We start from the raw sequence: 24,534 nt of genomic DNA on the forward strand, positions 1-24,534 counted from the left end.
GTTCTAAGTTTACCAATAATTACACACCAATGCACCTCATCTTCTATCCTGTAAGAATTACTTATTATTCAATCGGGGTACTGATTGGGGATGATCATCTCTGATCCCTCCCACCCAGCTCACCACATCTTCCACCTGCTGCCATCAGGAAGGCGCTACAGCTCACTGCCCGCCAAGACATCTCGATTTAAAAACAGTTTTTACCCACACGCAATCCGAATTCTGAACACACTATGATAACAGCACATATCCTCCCCATGCATGTACTGTATATTGTATGATGTTGTGTTTTATGTTATGTTTGACGGGAATCAGCCTACCTTGTAACATCCTGTACTGAACCTGAATTCCACCAGCTTGACTGTGTGGTCATTAAATAATCTAATCTAATCTAATCTAATCACATTGAATGGCGGTGCTGGCTCGAAGGGCCAAATGGCCTACTCCTGCATCTATTGTCTATTGTCTAATCATGCTCCCTGCAAGATTAGATAATCAATTTTTATCCCTCTCATTTTCAAACTTAAATGTTTGCAGTTGACAATTGTTGCTTGAGCATTGACAAAAACAGGTTGGCAAGTGCGAGCTTCAAATGTAAACATTAATATACATCTTGCCCTGGTAATGTCCATATCTACAGGAGCCTCAAACATCACCTCATGGCACTCATAGAGATAACAATGTAAAGAGGTTTCATGGGGATATAGCTAACATATGCTAATGGATGAGAGTACAGCAGATAGAACATAATACGAGATCTTTAACTTTGGTAGATAAAACAAAAGAGCAGATTTTTTAAATGGTGGCAGATTAGGAAACATTACTGCCAACTATTCAAGGAAAGTAAACGTGCAGATGCAACAAGCAATTAGGAAGGCAAATAGTGCGCTGGCCAATATTACAAGAGGATTTAAATACAGAAGTATATATGTCATGTTTCATTGTTTTTGGAGTGTATTAACTTCCCTTTTAATCTTTGAAACAGCTGCTGTACAAAGAATTTAACATGAAGTTCACTTGTTGCCCCTCTCCGAACAGGATTCCACCCACTAACCTGCATGTGTTCTGAGGTGTCCACTGAGTGCATCCCTTCTCCGACAGGCATAATTACAGAAAGGGCATTTGAAAGGCTTCTCCCCAGAGTGTAATTTGATGTGCCGCAGGAGGTTTCCTTTCTGTGTGAATGAGGCACCACACTGGTTGCAATGGAAGGGGCGTTCACCTGAGGAAGAAAGATAGGCAAAAGGGTCAAAGAGTGAAGCAGAAAAATAGGTTGAAAATATTACCAGCTTTTCAACAGAAAATGTCTGCGTTCAATGAAGTGAAGGATGACAAGGCTTGAAAGCAAAGGATTTTTCATTTTCTGGAATTCAAAGTGATGTAGAGCTGGTACATACTTTGAAATGTGAAAGACATTTTAGAACGTGTCAAATAGACCAAGTGGCAATAGTAAACTAAAGAAATAATTTGTGTGCAGAAGACATGATCATATCTCAGGGCACTCCAATTAATTTCTATGGACCACAGACACTTGTTTAAATGCAGCAGCCATTTTATGCACAGTAAAGATATCACATACAAATGAGCAAGCAGTTGACGATTTGCATTGCAGCTAGATACGCTGGTTACATTTCCTGGCTTTTAACTGGTGCCCTTCGATTCAACATCCACCTGCAACACTTAAAAATGTGCAAGTGTGATGCTGAAGTGTAATGCAGGAAGACTTATCCAAAGATTTGACATTGTGGCACCTGTCTGGTGCTGCATTCCAGACTTTGTACTCAAGTGTTGGATGAGGTCTAGATAGAGAACCTTCAGAGGCAAAAATTCTGCCATCTAAACCAGTGAATGGAGATAACTTCCAGATAAACCAAACACACCAACGTGATGTTAATGTCCAGTTAAATAGTTGGTCAGACTGTCAGGTACAACCTGGCCCTTATGCTCTTGACAATAGCAGCATTTAAATATCTACAAGGAACACAGTCAAAAGATATCGAAAGCGCCAACCGAGCCTTTTAAGATGAGTAGCATCAAAAGTGGCTACATATTTACGTCAACCAATCTAAGAGATGCTCAATTCCAATCATTTCAAGTTGCAATTAGATGTAGACATAAAAATACAGGTGCTGGAACCTGGAACAAAAAATTTGAACCCGCCAAGGAACAGTGATTTCAGCGTTCTTACCATAGATCGGTCAAAACTGAACAGAAAACACAATTCATTAGCAAAACACAAAACTGCTGGAGGAACTCAGTGGGTCAGGCCACATTTGTGGAGGAAAAATGACAGACAACGTTTCAAGCCGGGACCCTTCTTCAGACTCTGTCAAACTAGTTGTCGCACAGATCACAAGATTAAAAATGCACTGGAAGTATTTATATAGTGCTGGCTCAAAATGACACCTGTGCATCTCCCTCCATGGATGCTGGCTGGCCTGCTGAGTTCCTCCAGCAGTTTGTTTTTTTGCTCAAGATTCCAGCATTTACAATCTCGTGTCAACACGTTTCATTAGACATCTTTCTGTGAACACAGCATGGTGGTAATAAACAATTCTAAATTTCTTCCAGTAAATTTTGTGCTCATGCTGAGGGACACCAATACTGGGAAAATAATTTTATTGAGGGGAAAAAAACCTTGCAATTGACAACCACAGGTCTAATATTGCATAGGTCTGGCACAGGATAAAACCTTCTGCCTCAACAACTACATAAGAACTACTCCTGCTGTATCAGTAATTATTTCCATTCCCCATGCCGCAAACCTTCACTGAATTTAATGGCAACTCATTGTAGTCGTGCGCTGTGAAACCAAAGCGGCCCCAAATTGGTTACATTTTATGTCGTAGTTACGTTGCAGATGTCCGCTTATAGGTCAAGAAAGAAAAAGCAAAATAGCAAGAACCAAAAAAAAGATGCTGCAAGATCATTTGCAGGAGGTTTTCACAAAGGAAATGTATATATGTGCAAGCTGAATTCTATTGTCCTCAACAAGTTCAGCTGCCAGAGCTGATTGAACATAGCAACTTCCATCTGTTTGCTCCAATAAGTGCCTACATTCTGCTCCCAGGGGCAGAAAGAAATGCCCAAACTTCATGGGAAAATAAATCAACAAGTGAGTTCAAACAACTGCCACCACAGATAGAGACTTTAAATCCCCACGATACGTCACTCCATTTCCTTATTTGTGTAAACATACTTACCAGTGTGGCTCCTCTTATGTACCATAAGAACATTCGGTCCGATGCAGACCATTCCGCATAGATCACACTTCAGTTTTCCATTTGGAAGGCGAATCCCTCCAGGAGAATGAGGTCCCTGCCCCGTCCCCTCACAGAATCCTAGCGGCTCCGTCAAAGACTCATCCGCAATGACTGCTTCATCTTTATCACTAGCGCCATCCTCCTGTGCCAGAAGTTTCCCTGCCTCTTCATCGCTGCACATCTCAACCTTGATGGAGTTGGCTGCAAATGAACATCAGAAATGTCAGATGGAGCCATAAGATGACAGGGCTAGCTAGACACACACCAAGTACGGGTGTTGTTCAAGGTGAGCCAGGTGGCAACACGTGTGCAGCAATCAAACTTTCAGCGCCCTCGTGGAGTCAAATATCTGCAAGCTTGAAGCAAGAGAGGACCCAGCACTACAGGTGACCCAATGCCAAATCTCACACGGGAGATGACTGCTCACAGAAAATGTGGGAAGAAAAAAAAAATCCAATTCTACAGTACTGTTGTCCTTCAGCTTACGAGCACACAGTGAACATCTATCTATATATCTATATCTATATATCTATGTGTATGTATGTATACGTATATGTATTTATGTATGTATGTTCCCGAAATATAGCCAAAACGGTACATGATAGATAGCGCAACAATTTTAGGGCGCCTTACTCACCATTCGCCTGCGGTGTGCAGTAGCAAGTTTCGTTATATTTTAAATCACTTTATAAACTTTAATGAACTTTATACTGTGAATGGGACAAGTTTCAACGTGGCAGTCGCACTTGCGCAGTGCGCTCCCACTTGCCGGGCCCATCAGCCCCGCCTGCGCAGCTGTGGGAAGGGTTGCTGGGCCCGGTGGCGGCACACACAGAAGGAATGAAGAGACGGAATTTGCACAGCCTTTTAATTGAATTGAGTAATTGCAACATTTTAGCGACTTTGGATCATACCACAGCAGACCTAAAATCCTTCTTCCTAGAATGAAGCTATACACAGAACAAAATACACACAGATCCATTCAAAGTTCGGAAATGGACAAAACTGGACTTGAGTATATGATAATAGCAAGTTGAGAGCACCAGAGAGCACTATGGGGCAGTTACAACAGCAGAAGCATATTGAAATGAAGACCACTTGCTGAGAAAAGAAAAATGGAACTTTCTACAACTGCCAGAAACAACTAAGCCTGGAACACTTGGGTAGCTTACAACCCAGCTGTATGACCTGCTTATGTAGCGTACAATCCAATGGTATGCACAATAAATTCTCCAATTTCAAGTACTATCTCCACTACACGTCACCCCGTGCACACACATTTATCCCACTCCCACATTCACCCTACTCCTTCCCCTCCTTTGTACATTCATTTCCCTTCTCCGGGTCCCACATTTTCCTTTTATCCCTTCTTTCCCCTACTCCAACCAACCCAAACCTCCAGATTTACATTTCACTCCTTTTCTTTCCACATCTGACACCCTTTTGTCCCTCTTTCATCTCCAGCTGTTGTCACTATTTCCACCCATCTGCCAATCTACCCCCTCGCCTGTATCCACCTCTCACTTGCCAGATTTTGTCACACCGCCACCTCTCTCTTCCAGGTTTAGCTCCCTCTACCCATCCTCCCCACCACACTCCAATCAGTCTGAAGAAGGGGGCCGACCCCAAACGTCAGCTGTGCATTCCGTCCACAGAAGCTGCCTGGCCCACTGAGTTCCTCCAGCACTTTTTTTTTTTAACTAGAGCCTTTGCCTGTTTACTTGCTCATTGCCTCGTGTTCTCAACTGCTTATCAGTGATTATCTGTCTTCAGGTAAGAGGGAATAGGTACGGAGCAGTAATTTTCCCACAACCACAATAAATAGTAAAACAATCTAAAAGAAGATTTGCACAGAGTTCAGCATTTGAGATATGGCTTATTTTACATAAACACGACTATGCTAAAAATGTATATTTTGTTCTGGTCATACAAAGTAATACAAAACAATGCTGGGAAATGAAACATTTCCACCTTTGGAAATCTCTTCTCTGCATCAAGCATACATATTGCGAATAAAATTATGACCCCAGTATGGCGCCCCAAATCATCATCAAGGTAAATTGTCGGCTTAAAGATCCCAGTAAGAGGAGCTTACAAAATGCTAGTGCTTTAAACCTATACTGCTCAAGAGATGTATAATACATTTGAAAATGATTTCAGGGGGAGCAGGTAGGAGGAGGTTGGGGTGGTGGGGGGAGGGGGGTGGGGTTACTTTTAAGGTTTGAGCTGTGCGGTAATCAGTCTGAAGAAGGGTCTCGACCCGAAACATCACCCATTCCTTCCATCCAGAAATGCTGCCTGACCCGCTGAGTTACTCCAGCATTTTCTGTCTATCTTCAGTGTTCGTTCCGACACAATCCATTCTTTGATTTGGTAGTAACAAATCAGCTGTGAATATGTGTTACTCAAGAAACAGACCATTTCAGAAATAATCCACATATCCAAAAGAACACTTTTACAGATTAAATTGTTCCAGAGAACTTCACCACCCACTTCCCTGCTCCCTCCACCAGCATAGTGGCCACCTATCAAAGTTCATCTTTCAACCAGGAGATTGGTCAGTTTGGACTAAAACCTTCATTACAGCAACATGTACCACCACTCAGTAGTCAGAAAACAGAGCTTCAGACACACACACTACACTCCTATTTCTTTCACCTCCTATGAACAGAAGCCGAGCATTCACTATATTAAGTTCAATCTCGAGAGCAATCACGTGACACAATTAGTGCTGTATCTGGACTACAATAACATTTTACACAAAATACTTCTTTAATCTCGACTGCTTTCGACCAACACAAAAAACAAGCAAAATAAATTTAAAATAACCCAGGTTAAAGATAAAACATTACCTGCAATTTGAAATTTATTTTTCTTTAAAATTCGATGAAGATTCATAATTGGACTTTACAAGCAGCTCGAAGGTCAATGAAATAACAGGGGATTACAATTGTAACAGCTAAATTTGAAACAAAAACACAAAAATGCTGCTTCATAGAATTCACATTGCTTTATAATTGTCCAGGAGAGAATTTATCCAATTTAACTTCAGGGATTAAATTCACAAATGCATTCAGTTTAAAAGGGAAAAAAAAAGATTCTAACAGATTCAATCCCGTGGATGAAATGCATCCATGTAATTTATCATTGAGCTCGAGTCATAAGCCAAACTGACAGAATCAACAAACCATCCCCATAGTACAATTCCCATAATCCTTGGCCTTTCAGTTCTACGAATGCAAAATTAGTCTGAATAAAAAACAAAGACTTTCTACTTTATGTATTAAAATATCCAATTCAAAAACTGTCATGGCAACCAGTGGATTTGCCATGGTAGCAGACCACTCTGGTCCAGTAGTAAATGCCTGCTGAGAACCAACTGGAAGTCTCAAACATAACGAGCAAAAACAAACTGCCATTTAAAATGCAGGTCATATTTTCCATCTGTTTCTTTTTATCTATTTGTTTCTTTCCAATTTTCTCCTTTTGTGTATTTGCTAGGATACGATTCTATTGCTGATGCAGTACCTTGTCCAGGTGGCTATTCATTTGAGAGCTTTGACAGGAAGTTAACAGCTTATTTATTGAATTTTAAAAAAAAAGATTCAAGAAGAGGCAAGAGGAAAGTGGGGGTTCGAACAAAAAAATGAATATTACAGCTGAGCTCAATTTGCTTTCACCATAAAGGAGCATCCGGACGGAGCTGGAATCATGACTGGTTTAATAATACCCTCCTAATCACAGGAGCACCAAGGCTCACATTACGGCAGTTACGTTCACTTAATATGGCATATACTGCCAGTAAAATCTGGAACCCTGTGTTTGGTACAGCTTTGGATGACACCCAAGCTGTGCCCAGATCCATCTTGGTTGCCAGGTGGGACCCATTGTCCTTTACCATTTTAAAACCTCTCTCATTTTTGTTTCATCATTTTGATTTACATTGCCCAACTTTAGTAAGACTGCTCTTAAATCAGCAAGGAGTCCCAAGATCATCTTGGGGATGATTCAGCTGGACATTGGCATCCCACTCAAGCACTATCCAACAAGGTAGCGCATATTTGAACTTAAAGCTTTCATTAGTACAGAGGAAGAGCAAACCCAGGCTAATTCCATGCAAAACTAAGCATAAGGAGCAGAAGTGCACCATTGTCCTGTCGAGATCACTCTATCAATCATTACGATCTTGGCCGATCATGTACCTCCGCGCCATTTTCCATCGTTACCCTCATAAACCTCGATTCTCTTGATGCCTAGATATCAGACTTCTGTTTTGAATTAACATAATGATCAAGTCCACATAACATTCCGTGGCAGAGAATTCTAAAGGTTCACCACCCTGAGGGAAGAAATGTTTCATCTCTACTCACCAGTAATTCTAAAAAGCTGCCAATCTCAGCCAACCTACTACCATTGCTGGCAATAGACACAAAATGCTGGAATAACTCAGCGAGACAGGCAGCATCTCTGGAGAGAAGGAATGTGTGACGTTTCGGGTCGAGACCCTGGCAACTATATATGCCTCTTTTAATTTAATACCACCCGCATTCTCAAGTCAGTCTACTGATGAATTACTTGCCCTGTTGTTTTTTTGTGCATTCACTTTTTTTTTAAATGTGCACTATTTCTTTAAAATGCTAATCACTGTCTATCCACCATCCTGCCTTTCAACGTGTTCTCCCAATGTACCACAGCCAACCCTTCTACCCTCATGCCTTCATTGTATTCTTTGTTTAATTTAAACCCCTAGTTTCACAATGTTTTACATAATTTATCACATTATGGTCACTCTTCCCCAAAGGCCCCTTGACAAAAGTTGTCTAACCATTGATAGACACAAAATGCTGGAGCAACTCAGAGGGTCAGGCAGCATCTCTGGAGAATAGGAATAGGTGACGTTTCGAGTCGAGACCCTTCAGTCTGGATGAAGTCATCAGACTTCATCACTCATCAACTATCTAACAATTGCATCAAAGGAGATCTAAAATAGCTTTTCCCCAGTTGGTACTTCAACATATTTTATCTAAAAAATCTTAAATACATTATAAGAATTCATCTTCCATCTTATTAAAGTAAACTTGATCCGGCCTCTATGTAGGTTAAAGTATCCCACAATTAAAGTATTATTCTTGTCTCACATTTCCAATTTCGCGATTCATGACATGACCAACATTACAACCATTTTGTGGTCAATAAATAACTCCTTCCAATGCTTTTCTGCCTTTTGTTATTTCACCACTCAATCCAAATTGATTCCAATCGTACAATATCATGATCTGTTTTGTCAAGATCATTTCACGCCACTGCACTAATCACTTCCCTTATTAGTGCTGGATCACTCCTTTCCTTTTTTTGCCTGCCCTTCCACAAAGTCAAATCCTCTGGACTAATTTGTTTCCAGTTTTGGTCACTCTGGAACCATGTTTCTGTAATGGCAACAGGATCATACCAACATTTGTACCTCATTGCAAATGCTGCAAACATTCAGATGCCATGTATTTTCTGTACTTTAACCCCTTTGTTGTTCAACTTTGTTTTTACCATCAAGACGCAGTCTTCGCAGTATCTTGTCCTAGCACGCCTGAAATTAGTGTTTAGAATTTCAACCACAATCACGTTATTGAACTGTTACACTCACTCGCTCCCCTCAAAATTATGAGCACTATCATATTCTGGCTTGCTGAATTGAATTCAATGGTCAGTTAATTTAAGGCCTCTGTAGGACTTGGACACCCATGTTTGGCTTACACTTCAGTGCAGCACAAAGGAGATGCTGCAGAGCCAGAGGAAAAAATCTTTGGATAATCTGCAGAATTGTGATGGCCATCATGATTATACGCTAAGCATTGAAAAGCAAGAAGTTTATCATGAACCTCAGTTAGCTTTCTTAATAATAGCAGCTTAATTGATCATTTGTTGCACTGCGGATTGTCAGCTCTCACTTTGTATAACCCACTTCATCAGTTGCCTGCGTAAGCAGTCAAGGCACTTCAAAGGGATTGATTGTGTCTGAAACACTGATATTTCCAAGAAATGTTAAAACGTTACATGATTGTTTTTTTGTTCTTTTGTCTTCCTTGGTGTATAACGTTGTTTTGCATGTTAAGATTATCAACAGCAAGTAGGAAGCACTGTTTGCGAGTAATTTCACTTGGAAATGGGGAATTTGTAAAATAGGATTTTAAATAAACTGGTCCAAGCCCAACTGTAACCAAAAGTAGTAGTAAAATGGAGGCAGACAAATGGTCTGAAGAAGGGTCTCGACCCGAAAGCTCACCCATTCCTTCTCTCCGGAGATGCTGCCTGTCCTGCTGAGTTACTCCAGCTTATTGTCTACCTTCAATTTAAACCAGATCTGCAGTTCTTTTCTACACATTAAAATGGAGGCTTCAGCAAGTATTCAAAACAGAACAGCTCTTTTATTATATATAGATAGGAAATTTAAATTTATGAACTTTACATTCAGCCCTGAACGATTGCTGCCTTGCCTTGCACCTTGCTGCAGAAAAATGATAATCTTGATTTAATTTAATTGTGCAAAATAATCTTCAAACATTTTTCAGTCAAAACCACTTCAAAAATGCTGTTAAAATGCTATTTACATTAACTAAATACGTCAGGAATATTACAATCAGTAACAACCTATTCATATAGTGAAAGGCTTTTATTATGAAAAAATTTAACAAAGTGCATTTCCCTTCTGAAGGGCTATATCTATTCAAATTGACAACATGAAAAAAAGGTCAACATTTTGAAAAGCCAATTGTGGAATCTTGGATTCCCAAGCAATTGTGGTCATTTGAACAGCGCTGAATGCATCTGGTAGCTCGGTATTTGGGAGTTTATAGTACTCTACTCAACCTATATGGATGCGAGGAAAAGAGGAAGCATGCAAAATTGAAGAGGCTTGCAATTTTCTGGGTTGTCCGCCAGGGAAAGATGCAGTCGGAAAGATTTTTAATATGCATCTATAATGGCACCAACATTTATCTGGTGAATGGGTAAGATAAACCCAACCAGGTTGTCACCAAAGATTATAGAGCAGAGCAAGATAGACCACTCCTCCGAAATCCAATGGACTGACGTGTAGTACATAACGGAACGTCACGGCCGCCATTTGTTTATGCCAAACGCAACATCTTTGGTAGCGGGGACGGACTCCACAGTTATACAATCTGCTCTTATATCAGGGAAAAGCAAAGATACTAGAGGCTCCTCTAGTATCTTTGGGGGAAGAGGACGTTTCCTCCACTCCTGAGTTGACCCAGGACTGATTTTCGGTCCCCCCGATACCAGATGAAGGCGGCTGGCGGGAGAGCCTCAAGCGTCTGCCCACGGTCGGCGCTCCCGAGGCAGCGGGCAATGCTCCTCTAGTATCTTTGGTGTAATCCGTTCCAAAGATTGATCCACTCTAGTATCTTTGGTGTAATCAGTGTTGTAGGGAACAGTGTTTCATACAGCATGGATCACTTCACATATTTAGTTAATATTATTGTACATTTTATTAATATTATTGTAAATTGCAGCTCAATAAAATGGCGTCATGTCATACTACGCTTTTATCGCAGAGTGGCGCATCTTGTTCTGCTCTATAATCTTTGGTTGTCACAGTTCAGTTTCAGATCTGTGCTTAACAGAACAGCAGCTGTCAACTACAACTGGCTGGGTTGGAGAAAAAGGTTGTTGTTCCCAATCCCCCATCCAGTGATCCCTGCTGGAAGTACACAAGTATCAGGGGAGAAGTCAATCAGGAATAACAGAGGACAGCCTCCCCTGTGGTTGGGCTGCCTTTCATATGTGTTGTTGTCCTAAATGGGTACTTTGATCAAGTACCAAGGGCAATCAGTGACAAAGAGACAGAACCACAACAAAAAAAGCCAACACCTTGTCAAGAAGGCAAGGGAAAAATCAGCTCGAGGAGAAAGGATTTCTCAGTTCCACAAGGACATGTGCTCAGTTTTTTTCATTTCCAAGCCCAGCGGTAAACTATGACTGTAGATATAACTTAAAATATATTTTAAAGACTGCAAGCAGCATGCAACTATGAAAGCACTAACCACACATCAAATTTAAAGATTATACAGACAATGCATTGCACAAATTGGTCAACAAAATTATGCTAAGAGCGGTACAGTAAATATACCAATAAATTATACTTCTTAACTGCTCTTAGGAAGTTTGCCGATTAAATATGCGATTTGTTTGTCATCTCTCGCACTTAAATACAAATGTTTCCCGAAACACCGCGACATTTAATCACAAAATATCAGGAAAAAAAGCTTGAAAATATAACTTGGGTGCATGAGAGTCCTGAGTCCCACAACAAACATTTTTCCTTTCACTCAATTGTAATGATGTTGGCAATGTCCAATGCAAGCTGCGGACCACATAAGTCTGTCCTCTTGGTTAAATCCTTTCAGCTCCTTTATGAAGGACCCCTTTACAGATCATTTTAATTTTGACAAATCAGATCAGAAACAATCTGCAAGAAATAAATCCCATAAAATTGGAACAGAACCAAAAAGCTGCCTGCAGTGCACCACAAATTTATTTTGTGCATCTCCTCGTAATGAATTCCAGAGCTCAGAAAAATGAGACTGCTGACCACTTCATGGAGCGACCCAAGTATACAATTCAATTCCTTCATCTGAACAAATGAGTGTTTCCATTGGAGCACAATTTGTCTGCATTGATCAAAGATAGACACATTTAACTTCTAACTCTTCTAAAACAACAGAAATGAGCAAGAACAATTTTTAAAAATCCTTCAATTCTCTCATGTCTTTCATAGCCACAAGATAACCCAAAGTGTTCTACACCCCATGAAATATTTTTGAAGCAAGTCATTGTTTGAAAGCCAAAGGGTATGGGGTAATAGATCAGCAGTAAATAGGGTCAAATGGGTTTAAAAAAGACTAATGGGTCTTTATGTAGGTGCATGGAGGATTCATAACATGATAGACAAGTTTGCAGCAAAAATAGAGATAAAATGGGCTTGATCCCTTTGCCTTTATAGAGACATAACTTCAAGGTGGACAACCCTGTAAATTGAATGTTTCAGGGTACTTGATCTCTTGGAAAACTAGGCAGAACGGAAATGGAGGGGGTGGGGGGGGGAGATGAAAAATGAAAGAGATAGCAACTCTGATAATAACAAATAGCATGAGGATAGGGAGATACGCACCTCGGCTAAAGATCGGAGCAACACAAAAAGACAATTAAAAAATACTAGTGAGAAGTCTAGAGATTCCTTGACAGAAACAGTACTAATGGACACGGCATCAATCATAAAATAATAAGGACTGTAATAAAAGTTGTGTAATGACCATTGGAAATCTGAATATAAAATGGTACAGCACAAGAACAGGACCTTTGACCTGTGCCGAACATGATGCCAAGACCATCTCTTATCTATCTGCACCTAATCCATATCCTTGCATATCCATAAGCCTCTTAAATGCCTCAATCATATCTAAAATCTTCAGAGACTGCTCAAATCAAATTGACAAAAGGTGATCTTGAGGATGGGTTCATGAAATGCATTTCAGTGTCCCACAGCAATACTGGATGCATTGATGAGCAAAACACTGCAGGATGTTGGAAATCCGATACAGAAAATGCTGAAAATCACAAACAGAACGTGCTGGAAATGCTTAGCATATTAGGTAGCTTCTGTGGGGAAAGAAACAGTTAATGTTTCAGCTCAACAACCTTCCAAAGAGTATAGACGCAATGTGTGGAATGGGACCACACCTCACCAAGGAATCCGACGAATGCTATTGACCTGAAATGTCAACTGTGCTTCTCTTTCCAGTTGATGCATTGGCTGCCATTTTCCAAAATCCTAGATTCTGGAAAGGTTCCAGCAGACTGAGAATAGAACAGCAAACATGACACCGCTGAAGAAGAAAGGGAGGAGGAAACAGGAACTTGCCTGGTGCCGAGCCATCATGGCTATTACATGCATTGAAGGCTGGAAAAGATTTTTTTACTACAAGTGAAATCAAGGGTTGTGGGCAAAATGCCAGAAATATTAAGGAAATGATAACCGAGCATGTAGAATAACACAGTGTAATTATAGAGAATGAATATAGTTTTATGAAACTTTAAGAAACAATAAGCAGGGCCAACAGTGGATGTAGAGTTTTTGGATTCCTAAAACATCACTAGCTGAGCCGACACCTGACCTCAGCATGGCCTATCAGATTGCAATGGCACTATAAAAATATCATATTTGACATGGTAAGCTGTGGGGTTCCCCAAGTGTCAAGCCTCAGCTATTAATCTATTACAATGACTTAGATAATGGGACAAGGTGGAATGCATTTATGTGCACTAACAGTACTCGGGTTGGAAAGAGCATATAAAAATAACTGACGGGAGAAACTAGAGACTGCAGATGCTGGAATCTTGTGTTAAAAAAAACTGCTGAAGAAGAATCCTGACCAGAAATGTCGTGTGTCCATTTCCCTCCACAGATGCTGCCTGGCCCACTGAGTACTTCCTGCAGTTCTTTTTTAAATCTACAAAGGGATATAGGCAGATTAAGTGAGTGGGCAAAGTGATAGCAGATGTAAAATAATTCTGTGAAATACAAAGTTACCAACTGGTACAAAGATGAGAAGGCAGAATATTATTTCACAACGTGAGATGATTAGATATTGGTGTTTGGCGAGATCTGGGTGTACTCGTACAACAAACACAGTTAGCACCCCTCTGAAAAGGAAAGACATTGGTCTTCATGTCAGGGTGGACGGGGTACAAGAGCAGGAGTTTTGTTTTGTTTTTTAAACTACACCTCAACAGGACTTTGGTGAAACCATACCTTGAGCATTGTTTTTGGTCTTTATAAAAATACATTTGCTTTGAGGGCAGTGATTGCTAGGATGGAAGGATAGCACCCTGGGCCAACCCACTGGGTATTCAGAAGAATCAATGATCTCATTGAAAGGTACGAGTATCTAAGGGAGCTTAAGGCTGCAGATATATTGTGAGGATATTTCCTCTAGTGGGAGGGTGCAGGACTAGAGTACACTCACATAAAGTCTCAGTCACTTGATTGAAATGCAGAGGAATTTCTCCTCATTAAGACTGTGTATCGTTTCCCCAGAGAGTTGTGAATATTAAGTTATTACATGCATTATGGGAATATGGCAGAAAAAAAAGATAAAGATCAGATGAGCAACAAACTTATTGAATAACAGATGATCTGCGCCGGTTCCTATTTTCCACTTACGACAAGTTCTCATAAACAACCATATAACAATGACCAGATAGCCCTTTGTAAAAAACCAGAGAAGCATTAGTTAGGACCAGAGGTCTGTTCGGTTACAAAATTAAACCCAAATGCATTTTTTTTTCTAAATCCAACCATCACCAAATGCCTGCCTGCTTTCTTCTTGCTGAATTAGCAACAACTACACGAATGTGAGATGTGCCACACTCCGACTAGTTATTCATAAAGAAACTTGCTCAAAGGTTTCAAACAATGCTGTTTTAAAACAAAAAGAGGCTACATAATGGATGGACTGTGTTGCTGCTGCAAACAAGATTGTTATTGTACCTCACCGTACATTGTGCAAACGACAACAAAACTGACTCGGCACAAAGTGTGGCACAACCTTTTGTTATCAAGTATGCTCAAACGTAACTTTAAGCTAATAAGGAATAATTCTTAATTTCTTTAAAGGGAAGAGATAATTGAGAATAACTGAAGCACCAATGCCATTATTCGTAACTCACAATAGAACAAGAAGCAGCTCAAATGTTGTCATCACTGCAAGAAAACGTGTGATTTCTATCTGCATTGTGTGAGCATTTGAACTGAGACTTACCTGGACCAGGGGCATATGGAAGGAACGAACTATGAAGCAGATACATAATTTAATGGAAGCAGAATTGAGTATAAAAGTCATGCATGGCAAAGAAATCTGCCCATGGCAGTCCAGGGTTACTCATTAGCCAACTTAGGAAATATGCCAATTTCTGAAATGTTGACCTCCACAGTAATGCCACCCTTTTCAAAAGGCGACAATTTTAACCAAGCATTTCACAGAACTTCATTTCTCAGAATGATAATAGTTTTCATGTCTGGACAGGGACTATCGTCTGACAAAGTACTATTTTGTGGAGTCAATTCAAATTTGCTGCTTTCTTCCTTGCTCACCCAGCTTCCCCACAAACGGATGGACCTTCCCCTCCGACAAGCATGATCACCCTGTGTTACTGGCAAAAAACACAATTCAGCACACAGACTTAACTCAGCCCATCTCACTGAATGTGCAGGAAACAAAGACACAACACAAAGCTTTTTGCTCAAGAAGGAACTGCAGATGCTGGAAAATCGAAGGTAGACAAAAGTGCTGGAGAAACTCAGCGGGTGAGGCAGCATCTATGGAGCGAAGGAAATAGGCAACGTTTCGGGCCAAAACCTTTCTTCAGACTGATGTGAGGGTGGGGGGGGGGGGGAAGAAGAAAGGAAGAGGTGGAGCCAGTGGGCTGAGGGAGATCTGAGAAGGGGAGGAGAAAGTAAGGACTACCTGAAATTAGAGAAGTAAATGTCCATACCGCTGGGGTGCAAACTGCCCAAGCGAAATATGAGGTGCTGCTCCTCCAATTTACGGTGGTCCTCACTCTGGCCATGGAGAAGGCCGAGGACAGAAAGGTTGGATTCAGAATGGGAGGGGGAGTTGAAGTGCTGAGCCACCGGGAGATCAGGTTGGTTATTGAGAACCGAGCGGAGGTGTTCGGCGAAGCGATCGCCAAGCCTACACTTGGTCTCACCGATGTAGAGCAGCTGACATTTAGAGCAGCGGATGCAATAGATGAGGTTGGAGGAGGTGCAGGTGAACCTCTGCCGCACCTGGAAAGACTGCTTGGGTTCTTGAATGGAGTCGAGGGGGGAGGTAAAACGACAAGTGTAGCTATTTGCTCCACTTTTTACGGGGATGCTGATCCAGCTTCCCCACAAACAGATGGACTTTCCCCTCCTACAACCACGAGCACTCCATGTTACTGGCATAATTCAGCAGATGGACTCGGCCCATCTCGCTGAATGTGTAGAAAACAAAGAGACTTAATTTACAAGCAAACAACAGCACTAAGGTCATCGACCCTGAAGGGACTCAACGCTTTGGAGTCTGCAGGAATTGAAGGTTAATGTCCATAGACACTGTTGGGAGCAAAACTCAAAAGACAGGCAGACATGACTTATGCTTAAGAAAGAACTGCAGATGCTGGAAAAATCGAAGGTAGACATAAAAGCTGGAGAAACTCAGCAGGTGAGGCAGCATAGATGCCGCTTCACCCGCTGAGTTTCTCCAGCGTTTTTGTCTACCTTCGACATGACTTATGCAGTACTTTTCACAACCCCAAGCTACCCAAAAGCATTGTAATCAGTGAAGCTCTCCTCTGAAGTGTAGCCACTACTGTAATGTAGGAAGCACAGAAGCCAACAGGCTCCCAGAAACGACAATGTGATAATGGCCAGATAATCTGCTGGGAGGTAGGCTTAGACAAAGTCAGGCCAAACTTGGCAATATTGCAAGCTGGGTCCTAACTTGCTTCAGAGAGGTACATGCGACACGGATCAACCCTCAAGTAAATGATTGAACGCATCATTCCAGCAAGGTAAACAAAACAAAACTCGAGACCCACAATCTCATCATCAAATCCATCACCTCATAATCATCAAAAACATATTTAACTCCAGGGCAAGTTTAGAATCAATTACAGTTATCACTCTTTTGTCTTCCTTTTCTCATTTGTCAGAGTTACCTTTACAATGGACAAACATCCCAAAGATCTGTGGTTGTTAGGGAGTTTAAAGGAGAATTGATGTGTGGTGTGGGATGGGGAAAGAGGAAAGGGTGGGAAGTTGATCAGTACGTGAGAGAATAGATTATAGGATTGCTCCGAGACCAGCATAGATTCGATAGACTGAATAGCCTCCCATCTCAGAAGGAAACATGAAAAAACGTAAAGGAATCAAAACACGTGAGACTGTAGGTGCTGGAATCCTAAGCAAGAAACAACAGCTGGAGGAACTCAGCGGGTCAGGCAGCATCTGTGGCAGGGATGGGCAGACAACGTTTGGCTCGAGATCTTTCTTCAGACTGGTGGATCAGAGGGAATCGATGATTCCCCAAACTCTCTCGTAAGAACCCGACGGTATTTGTAATGTACCACATCCTGATAAGACTTCATGCAGGCCTTTGTTTTCAGCTGATTTATGAATGCTGAAAAAGCTTCGTGTTGTAGTCACAGGTGTACCAATATATCATTGCTTAGAATGGCAAGTCATGCCATTTCTAACTTGAAGGCATATCCTGCTCAGTAATAAAACAAAAACAGCTTGGCAGCGATTTAAAATAAATCACAAATAGGAACAAGGATGAAAATCCCAAGGGTTCTCCTAAACCATGGAAGACGTACCATACTCAGAATCAATGCACCTGTGTTTAATATGCCCAGATGGTGATGGTGATTTCACGAGATGCAAGCCCTGTCCGGAACAATATTTTCATCGCTGGTGCACTACCATTTTGGTACAAAATTGATATACTGACATTGGAAACAGCAAATACAAATGAAAAATCCAGCCATTCAAGCCCAGCTGTTCTCAGTCCCTCTTCCCTTTTAGAAGTCCTGTCAAGATCTAAAAGTAAGATTTTTTAAAAATGCAGATTTAAAAAAGATAAGCAACCAGAATTAGAGCAGTGCAGAGATCTTGAAGGGTTGTATAGCGAAGGACAGTGGAGTAAAAGCAGTGAAAAATTCAAAAGCAGGGTTTTGCTTAATTATGAGTTAACATTGGTCAGCAAGCCCAACAGTGACAGATGAAGGGGCTTAATCAGAGTTAAGATGAAGGAACCAAAGCTTCTAAGAGCCGAAGCTTACTAAGGGTAACAAGGAAGAGCAGCCAAGAACCCATAGGAATATTGTCCAGAGATTTAAAAAAAAAAGTCACAGATATTATTCGAGTGGATATGGCATCCAAAGATCACAAAGACTTCACATTCAAGGACTTCAGTCATGTCAAGACTCGGTTGAAGGATATTTCTGTTCATCCAGCACTGGACAAGCAATCTGACAGCATGGAGACAGTGTAGTCGTGGCAAGAGGTTCTAATGACGTGGAGTTGGGCGTCACCATGGTGCACGTGGAAGCTAATATATTTTAGGCTGCCTGACATTGCCAAGGCACAGTGTGTAGATGAATAACAGATGGTGGTCAAGGTCTAATCATTGAAGGACACAAATATTAATGGTGCAGGAAAAGAAAGAGAAGTCATTGCAAGTGATTCTCTGTTCCCAACTGAAGGGAGAGAAAATGAACCAGGTGCAGCCTACACAGCTGGACGATGGCCAACAGCCATTTTAGTGAGACGCTGTCACAACCAACGGCAGCAAACTGGGCAAGAAAGGTAGAGAGATTGCATTTGTTATTTCATCTTTGATAAGAGATGTTTTCGTACCTTGGAAAGATTCAAACGGAGTTTCAGGAAAGATAGACACAAATTTGAGCAGCTACAACACATCCTTGGTCTTGAGACAAAAGCAAGTTTGGAATTGGTTTGCAAGGTTAAGGGGTATAGTTCATGATTACGGATCAGACTTCAAGTGCCATGTGTCTCAGAGCAATATCTAATCTCCACCAAAGCTGAATATTCAATGGAGATATTGGGAAATGGTGTTCATGAAAGTAAAAGTGAATAATTAATAATACACGAACACGAATATTTGCATACTCACCGCTTAATTCACCATGTTGTTTGCCTGGTTCCAAAAGGTTTGGAATAATAGGCACGCAAGTGTATCACTGCGTATTTGAAAATGAATAGATTGTAATGTTTCAATTAAACTACATCAGTCAGAAAGTAACTGCTTGTTAACTGTACTTCCAGCAACTTGAGGCAATTCATAATTCCAATTCGTCACCACCATATCAGCAAATGAATTGTGGCTGTTCCGCTTTGTACAATAAGGTGGTCACCCAAGTCTCAAGAAATTGTTATAAAAGGAACTAAAATGCATAGGAGAAAACTTGGATTTGGATTTAAACCCAAGATCCTTTCAAGGATGAGAATGATGCCCTTGCTATGTTGTTCATCCTCTCCAGGCAAGGAAGAGAGAACCTCACCTCTGAATCTCACCTCTGTAGGTAGCAAATTATTCTGAGATGTTTGAAAATGCTGTTTGTTTTTTGTTTTTTTTGTTTCGTCTTAAATTTCTATCCCCACAATCAAACTATTTCTTTCTGGTGTGACAATTTCCTCCTCCGCTTGCCCTATTCATTTCTTATTCCTCCTAAATTAACATTGATTTGGTCCCATCATTCATCACGGTTCAAGATCCATAGATCCTAACCTTATCAATTTTCAGCTGCATAACATCTTTCAGCTGACAGGAGGGGGAAAAAATTGATGGAGCACACCGAAGAGTATGCTTCTCCAGCAAACTCTGAAGCACTCTTTACTGATAAGAGGTCCAATGCCACGATCAAATGTCTTAACCACACACACGTAAATACAAGTTAATCTTTCACTAATGGAAAAGACCAAGAACAGTTTTAACGGAAATAACCAAGAACTGCAAATTTGCAACAACTACATAAAATCCCAAAGATTATATAAAGAATGATTCTACCTCCTGTTGGAACTAATCATTTTAAATAGTTTCTTTGTGCAGCATGTGCATTTCCTGCCAAGTCAAACTGCACAAAAGTGTCATCCATATTTAGTTTTAGAAATAAACTCAAACCAGGTTCTTTATTCATCCTTAGTAAATTAATTTTGCCGTCTAGAGATTTAATTGACCTAAAACTATCCAAGAAGGGTTAGATGAGTGAAGTTAAATGAGTGAAACCAACAAATAATTAAAAAGAGAACTTAGACATACCACTCAGAGAACGGCTGGGTGAAGAGTGCTGACTGTTGGGTGTGCTCACTGTGGGACCCACCATTGTCCCAGCGAATTCTTTGTCCATTGAAGAGTCACCGCTTCCTGCACAGGGAAATAATGTGGTTTAGCAATATTGTCATTTATTGCTCAAAACACATTTACACATAGAAAAAACTTGTAAAATACATTTTAACGCAACATCGATGCAAATATCAGTATGCATTTGGATTTGCTTTTTCAAAAAAAAAAAGCTTAAAAGGGTTCACATTAACTTTTGATCTGATAATTCAACAACATATACAGAAACAAGTTGGCCAAACAAAACACAGTGCCACCAACACACAGCTTCAAACTTAAGACAGTCACTCTGGATGCTTTGGGTCAATAGTAGGCCCCCTTCGGTCATAACTGACCATGGGTGATGCATCCTAGTTTGCAGGTGACGTGTGGTCGGATGCAAGCCTGGGCGATGTCATATGGAGGACAGGCTGTTGCCCATGCAGCACATCCCCCCTCTCCACGTCGCTGATCGATCCAAAGGGACAGCAGGGCCGTTACAGTTTGGCACCAGCGCCGTCGCAGGAGCTGCCAGAGCGAGGTTGTAGACAACGACGAACTGCCTTAGGGGCTCCGACTCCGGATTTTCTTGAGGTTTACTCCAGGAGCCTTTTCCTTGACTGGATATGGCCACAAGGCAGTGGAGGTTTTAAAGTGGACAGTTTTCCCTCTCCTAGATGGACTGTCTTCCAAGGCTGATGTGCCCCATCTGCCTGAGGCTCATGGGTGCGGGAGCGTCTACCTTCCCGTGCAGGTCTATAGCATTTGCACACTATCAATATATGTCAATACCATCACTGCAAGAGTAACAATAATTCTAGATAAGTCAGTCACTTATACACTACCAGCACAGATAAGTTCATAAGTGATAGGAGCAGAATTAGGCCATTCGGTCCATCAAGTCTACTCCGCCATTCAACAATCGTTGATCCATATTTCCCCCTTAACCCCATTCTCCTGCCTTCTCCCCATAACCCCTGACACCCGTACTAATCAAGAATCTATCTAGGTGTGCCTTAAAAATATCCATTGACTTGGGCTCCACATTCTTCCGTGGCTGATGTTGAATGTATGGCCAAGACTCAAGATACAGAATACTGATAAAGGTTCAACATATTTCAGGATCTCAGTACTTGATATCTTCTAAATTCATTGACCAAATTTGGTGAGGCACACAAGGTGGACAACATTTCACTTATCAATAGTGAGAACATTTTTTTTGTATTTATATTCTGGGGCAGTGTCACCGATCTACTGAGCGGAGGCAGAAATCTTGCACATCAGGCAGTCAGCATAGTTCCACACAAAATTATTGATCTCTATATAGTATTATTAATCATGCTTTTATCAGTGTTCATTTGGATTTGATTCCCTTTACTTGCCAATTGCACCTGTACAGTCAGAAAACCTAATTAACCATCTTACACTTTTGTAAACAAACGTATTTTTTGTGTCTTCGAAATCCATACACCTCAAAACCTTTATATTTTCTTTGTTTCAATGGACAATCATTACAAAGGAGTGAGATGACCAAAGGTAGACACAAAATGCTGGAGTAACTCAGTGGGACAGGCAGCATCTCTGGAGAGAAGGAATGGGTGAAGTTTCGGGTCGAAACACTTCTTTTGAATGTCATCCATTCCTTTTTCCAGATATGCTGCCTGTCCCGCTGAATTAGTCCAGCATTTTGTGGCTATTTTCGGTTTCAACCAGCATCTGCAGTTCCTTCCTACACAAATAGGGGTAACATGAGGGGGAACCTCTTTACTCAGAGAGTGGTGGCTGTGTGGAATGAGCTTCCAGTGAAGGTGGTGGAGGCAGGTTCGTTTTTATCATTTAAAAATAAATTGGATAGTTATATGGACGGGAAAGGAATGGAGGGTTATGGTCTGAACGCAGGTGTATGGGACTAGGGGAGAATACGTGTTCGGCACGGACTAGAAGGGTCGAGATGGCCTGTTTCCGTGCTGTAATTGTTATAGGAAAAAAAAACAAAAAAAAAAAAAAAGTGAGATGACCAAGTTTTTTCCAAATTTTTTTTTCTGCATTATGACATGAGCTAATTAAAAAAACGAAATTAACAGCTTAGTTAATTCTCACACACAACTTTTTCTCATGCATTATTTAAATTAACTCAGCTGAAGAGACGCTAGCAGTTGATACAACCACAATCTTGTTCAACGACTATCATCTTCATAAAGGCGCATTGACCCCAATTGCAAAAGTCCAAATTAATTTTAAAACCAAATAAAAGCACAGAGAATCTGGAATGAGCAAGGCTTAAAAAACAATGACAGAAAAGGTCCTTCAACCCTTGAGCAGCAGATTTCAGTTTGCACAACTGTTACCCAAAATATAGGGTAAAATTACAACAAAATCAACTTCTGCCAAAACAAAATTCCCTTGAATAAAGTTGTCCGCATTCATAAATTGAAATCTTCCAAATTATGGTGTGTTGGACAAGTGTGACATATTTTCTGTTAAGGGCATGTTATGAAATGTCCTACATCACTTCAGGGTGCAGTCAAAAGGAAGACATCAGGAGTTATACAATTTCGCAGGATTTTTTAAATAAAATAGACTCACAAACCCAACAGCATAGAAGCAGTCAAGAGTAGAGTGGTAGAGCTGGGTATCATCAATGCAAACATGGAAGTTATGCTCATTTGAATGAGCGCAGCTTCCATATTTTGGGCATATAAAGTCCATCGGGCATATAGAGTCAAAGTCAGAGTCATTCAGCACAGAAACAGGCCATTCAGCCCAATTTGCCCATGCCGACCAAGATACTTGTCCCACCTGTCCACATCTGGCCCATATCCCTCTAAACCTTTCCTATTTGTGTACCTGTCCAAATGTCTTTTAAATGCTGTTATAGTACTTGCCTCAACTGCCTCCTCTGGCAGCTTGTTCCATATACCCACCACTCAATGTGTGAAAATGTTGCCCCTCAGGTTCCTATTAAATCTTTCCCCTCTCACCTTCAACCTATGTCGTCTGTGTGCGACAAAGGCAGCAACCAACTGCAGATCCTTGGAAATTAAGAATACGAATGGAAATGGGACATAAATAAATCTTGACACAGTTGGATGCAGTAGAATGAAACCAGACAGTCCCACTGAGACAGAAACAGATGAGGCATCATAGGAAGATGGTGTAGCCACCACACTGAAGACGGTGGCAATGTTAAGAAAGGATAATATGGTATGCTCACAATTACAGATGAAGTTTGTGATTTTGATTAAGACTACCTTGGTCAGTTCTGTTAGAGTAGCGATGCTCTAGCAATGGTGGATATGCAATTGGGAAGTAAAGCAAAACAAACACATTTGAAGGCTATGAAGGAAATGGAGACTGAAAAGAAAAACATGCAACTAGCCAAGGGTAGCAAGATAAGGGAGAGATTACACAATTTTTATCAGGCATGGGAATTATGTGTAATTTAATTAAGATGGTGCTAGTTAACTAACTATATTTCAAAATTCAAGCTGTACCTGAAATATGGTGATTTTGTTTCTGTAGGTGCTCGTAGAAACATTTGCAGACTATCACAGAATTGGTTTCTCAAATATACGAAGTGGAAATCCAGTAAATGCAACACTGTTCAGAATTTGCTACTCAAGTTTCAGGGTTGGGCACTTTAAAGCTACGAATCCGTTGGTATTATTTGATGCTGTAGGTCATTTCCTCGCGATCAGTGCAGGGAGACACTAAAGAGGCTGGCTCAGTTTCATTTCTTGGAAGATGCATTTCCAGGAAGATAGGTTACCAAAAGTATGAAAATACCTGGCAGTGGTGTGGCCCGATTTATTTTCTCCTTGAGGCTCGAGTTACATTATAAAATGGAAGAGCAATTTTCCCTCTGAGCATCAAATCTTCTGTGTTTGACTGTCGATTTCATCCCTCCCTATTTAATAAAAACAGTTGAGGAATGCTTGCTGACAAATAATACTGTACACATTTTTTTTAGGGAATCCTATGCGCTTTTGTCACTAATTATACAATGCACTGTGTATAGCCTGCAGTTGACTTGAAATATGCTGCAACAAAACATTTCTACAGGTCACCCTGTGACTTTTAACAATAGTCTTCTATTTGTATTTAGAAACTCCATTCTAGGACTTTGACATCCGGTGGGTGTGTTTGTGCTGTCAAATAGATTTCCATAGCTTGGCATCAAACTTGGACATCTTGGGAATAGATGTACAAAAAGAGATTTGACAGCATTAATGTAAGGAGGCAGCTCCTGGATGTTGAACTCAAAATCCCAATTAATGCAGCTGTTCTGTAATTTTTCTTTTATTAACAGGATA

General features: G+C 40.8%; 1 protein-coding gene across 3 annotated transcripts in view; it reads right to left on the reverse strand.

Moving 5' to 3' along the window:
• ikzf4 (IKAROS family zinc finger 4) overlaps window positions 1-24,534 on the reverse strand; it is a 94,172-nt gene that overhangs the window by 23,497 nt on the left and 46,141 nt on the right. For 2 of the 3 annotated variants that reach the window (XM_033015841.1, XM_033015840.1), the window contains exons 3-5: window positions 20,162-20,266; window positions 3,204-3,464; window positions 1,055-1,222 (exon numbers count right to left, since the gene is read on the reverse strand). In XM_033015841.1, coding sequence (XP_032871732.1) covers window positions 1,055-1,222; window positions 3,204-3,464; window positions 20,162-20,266 — 534 coding nt within the window. The remainder of the gene's footprint in view (window positions 1-1,054; window positions 1,223-3,203; window positions 3,465-20,161; window positions 20,267-24,534) is intronic. The other variant, XM_033015842.1, reaches the window with a different exon arrangement.

The sequence above is a fragment of the Amblyraja radiata genome, chromosome 46 (genome assembly GCF_010909765.2).
Source record: "Amblyraja radiata isolate CabotCenter1 chromosome 46, sAmbRad1.1.pri, whole genome shotgun sequence".
Lineage (NCBI taxonomy): Eukaryota > Metazoa > Chordata > Chondrichthyes > Rajiformes > Rajidae > Amblyraja > Amblyraja radiata.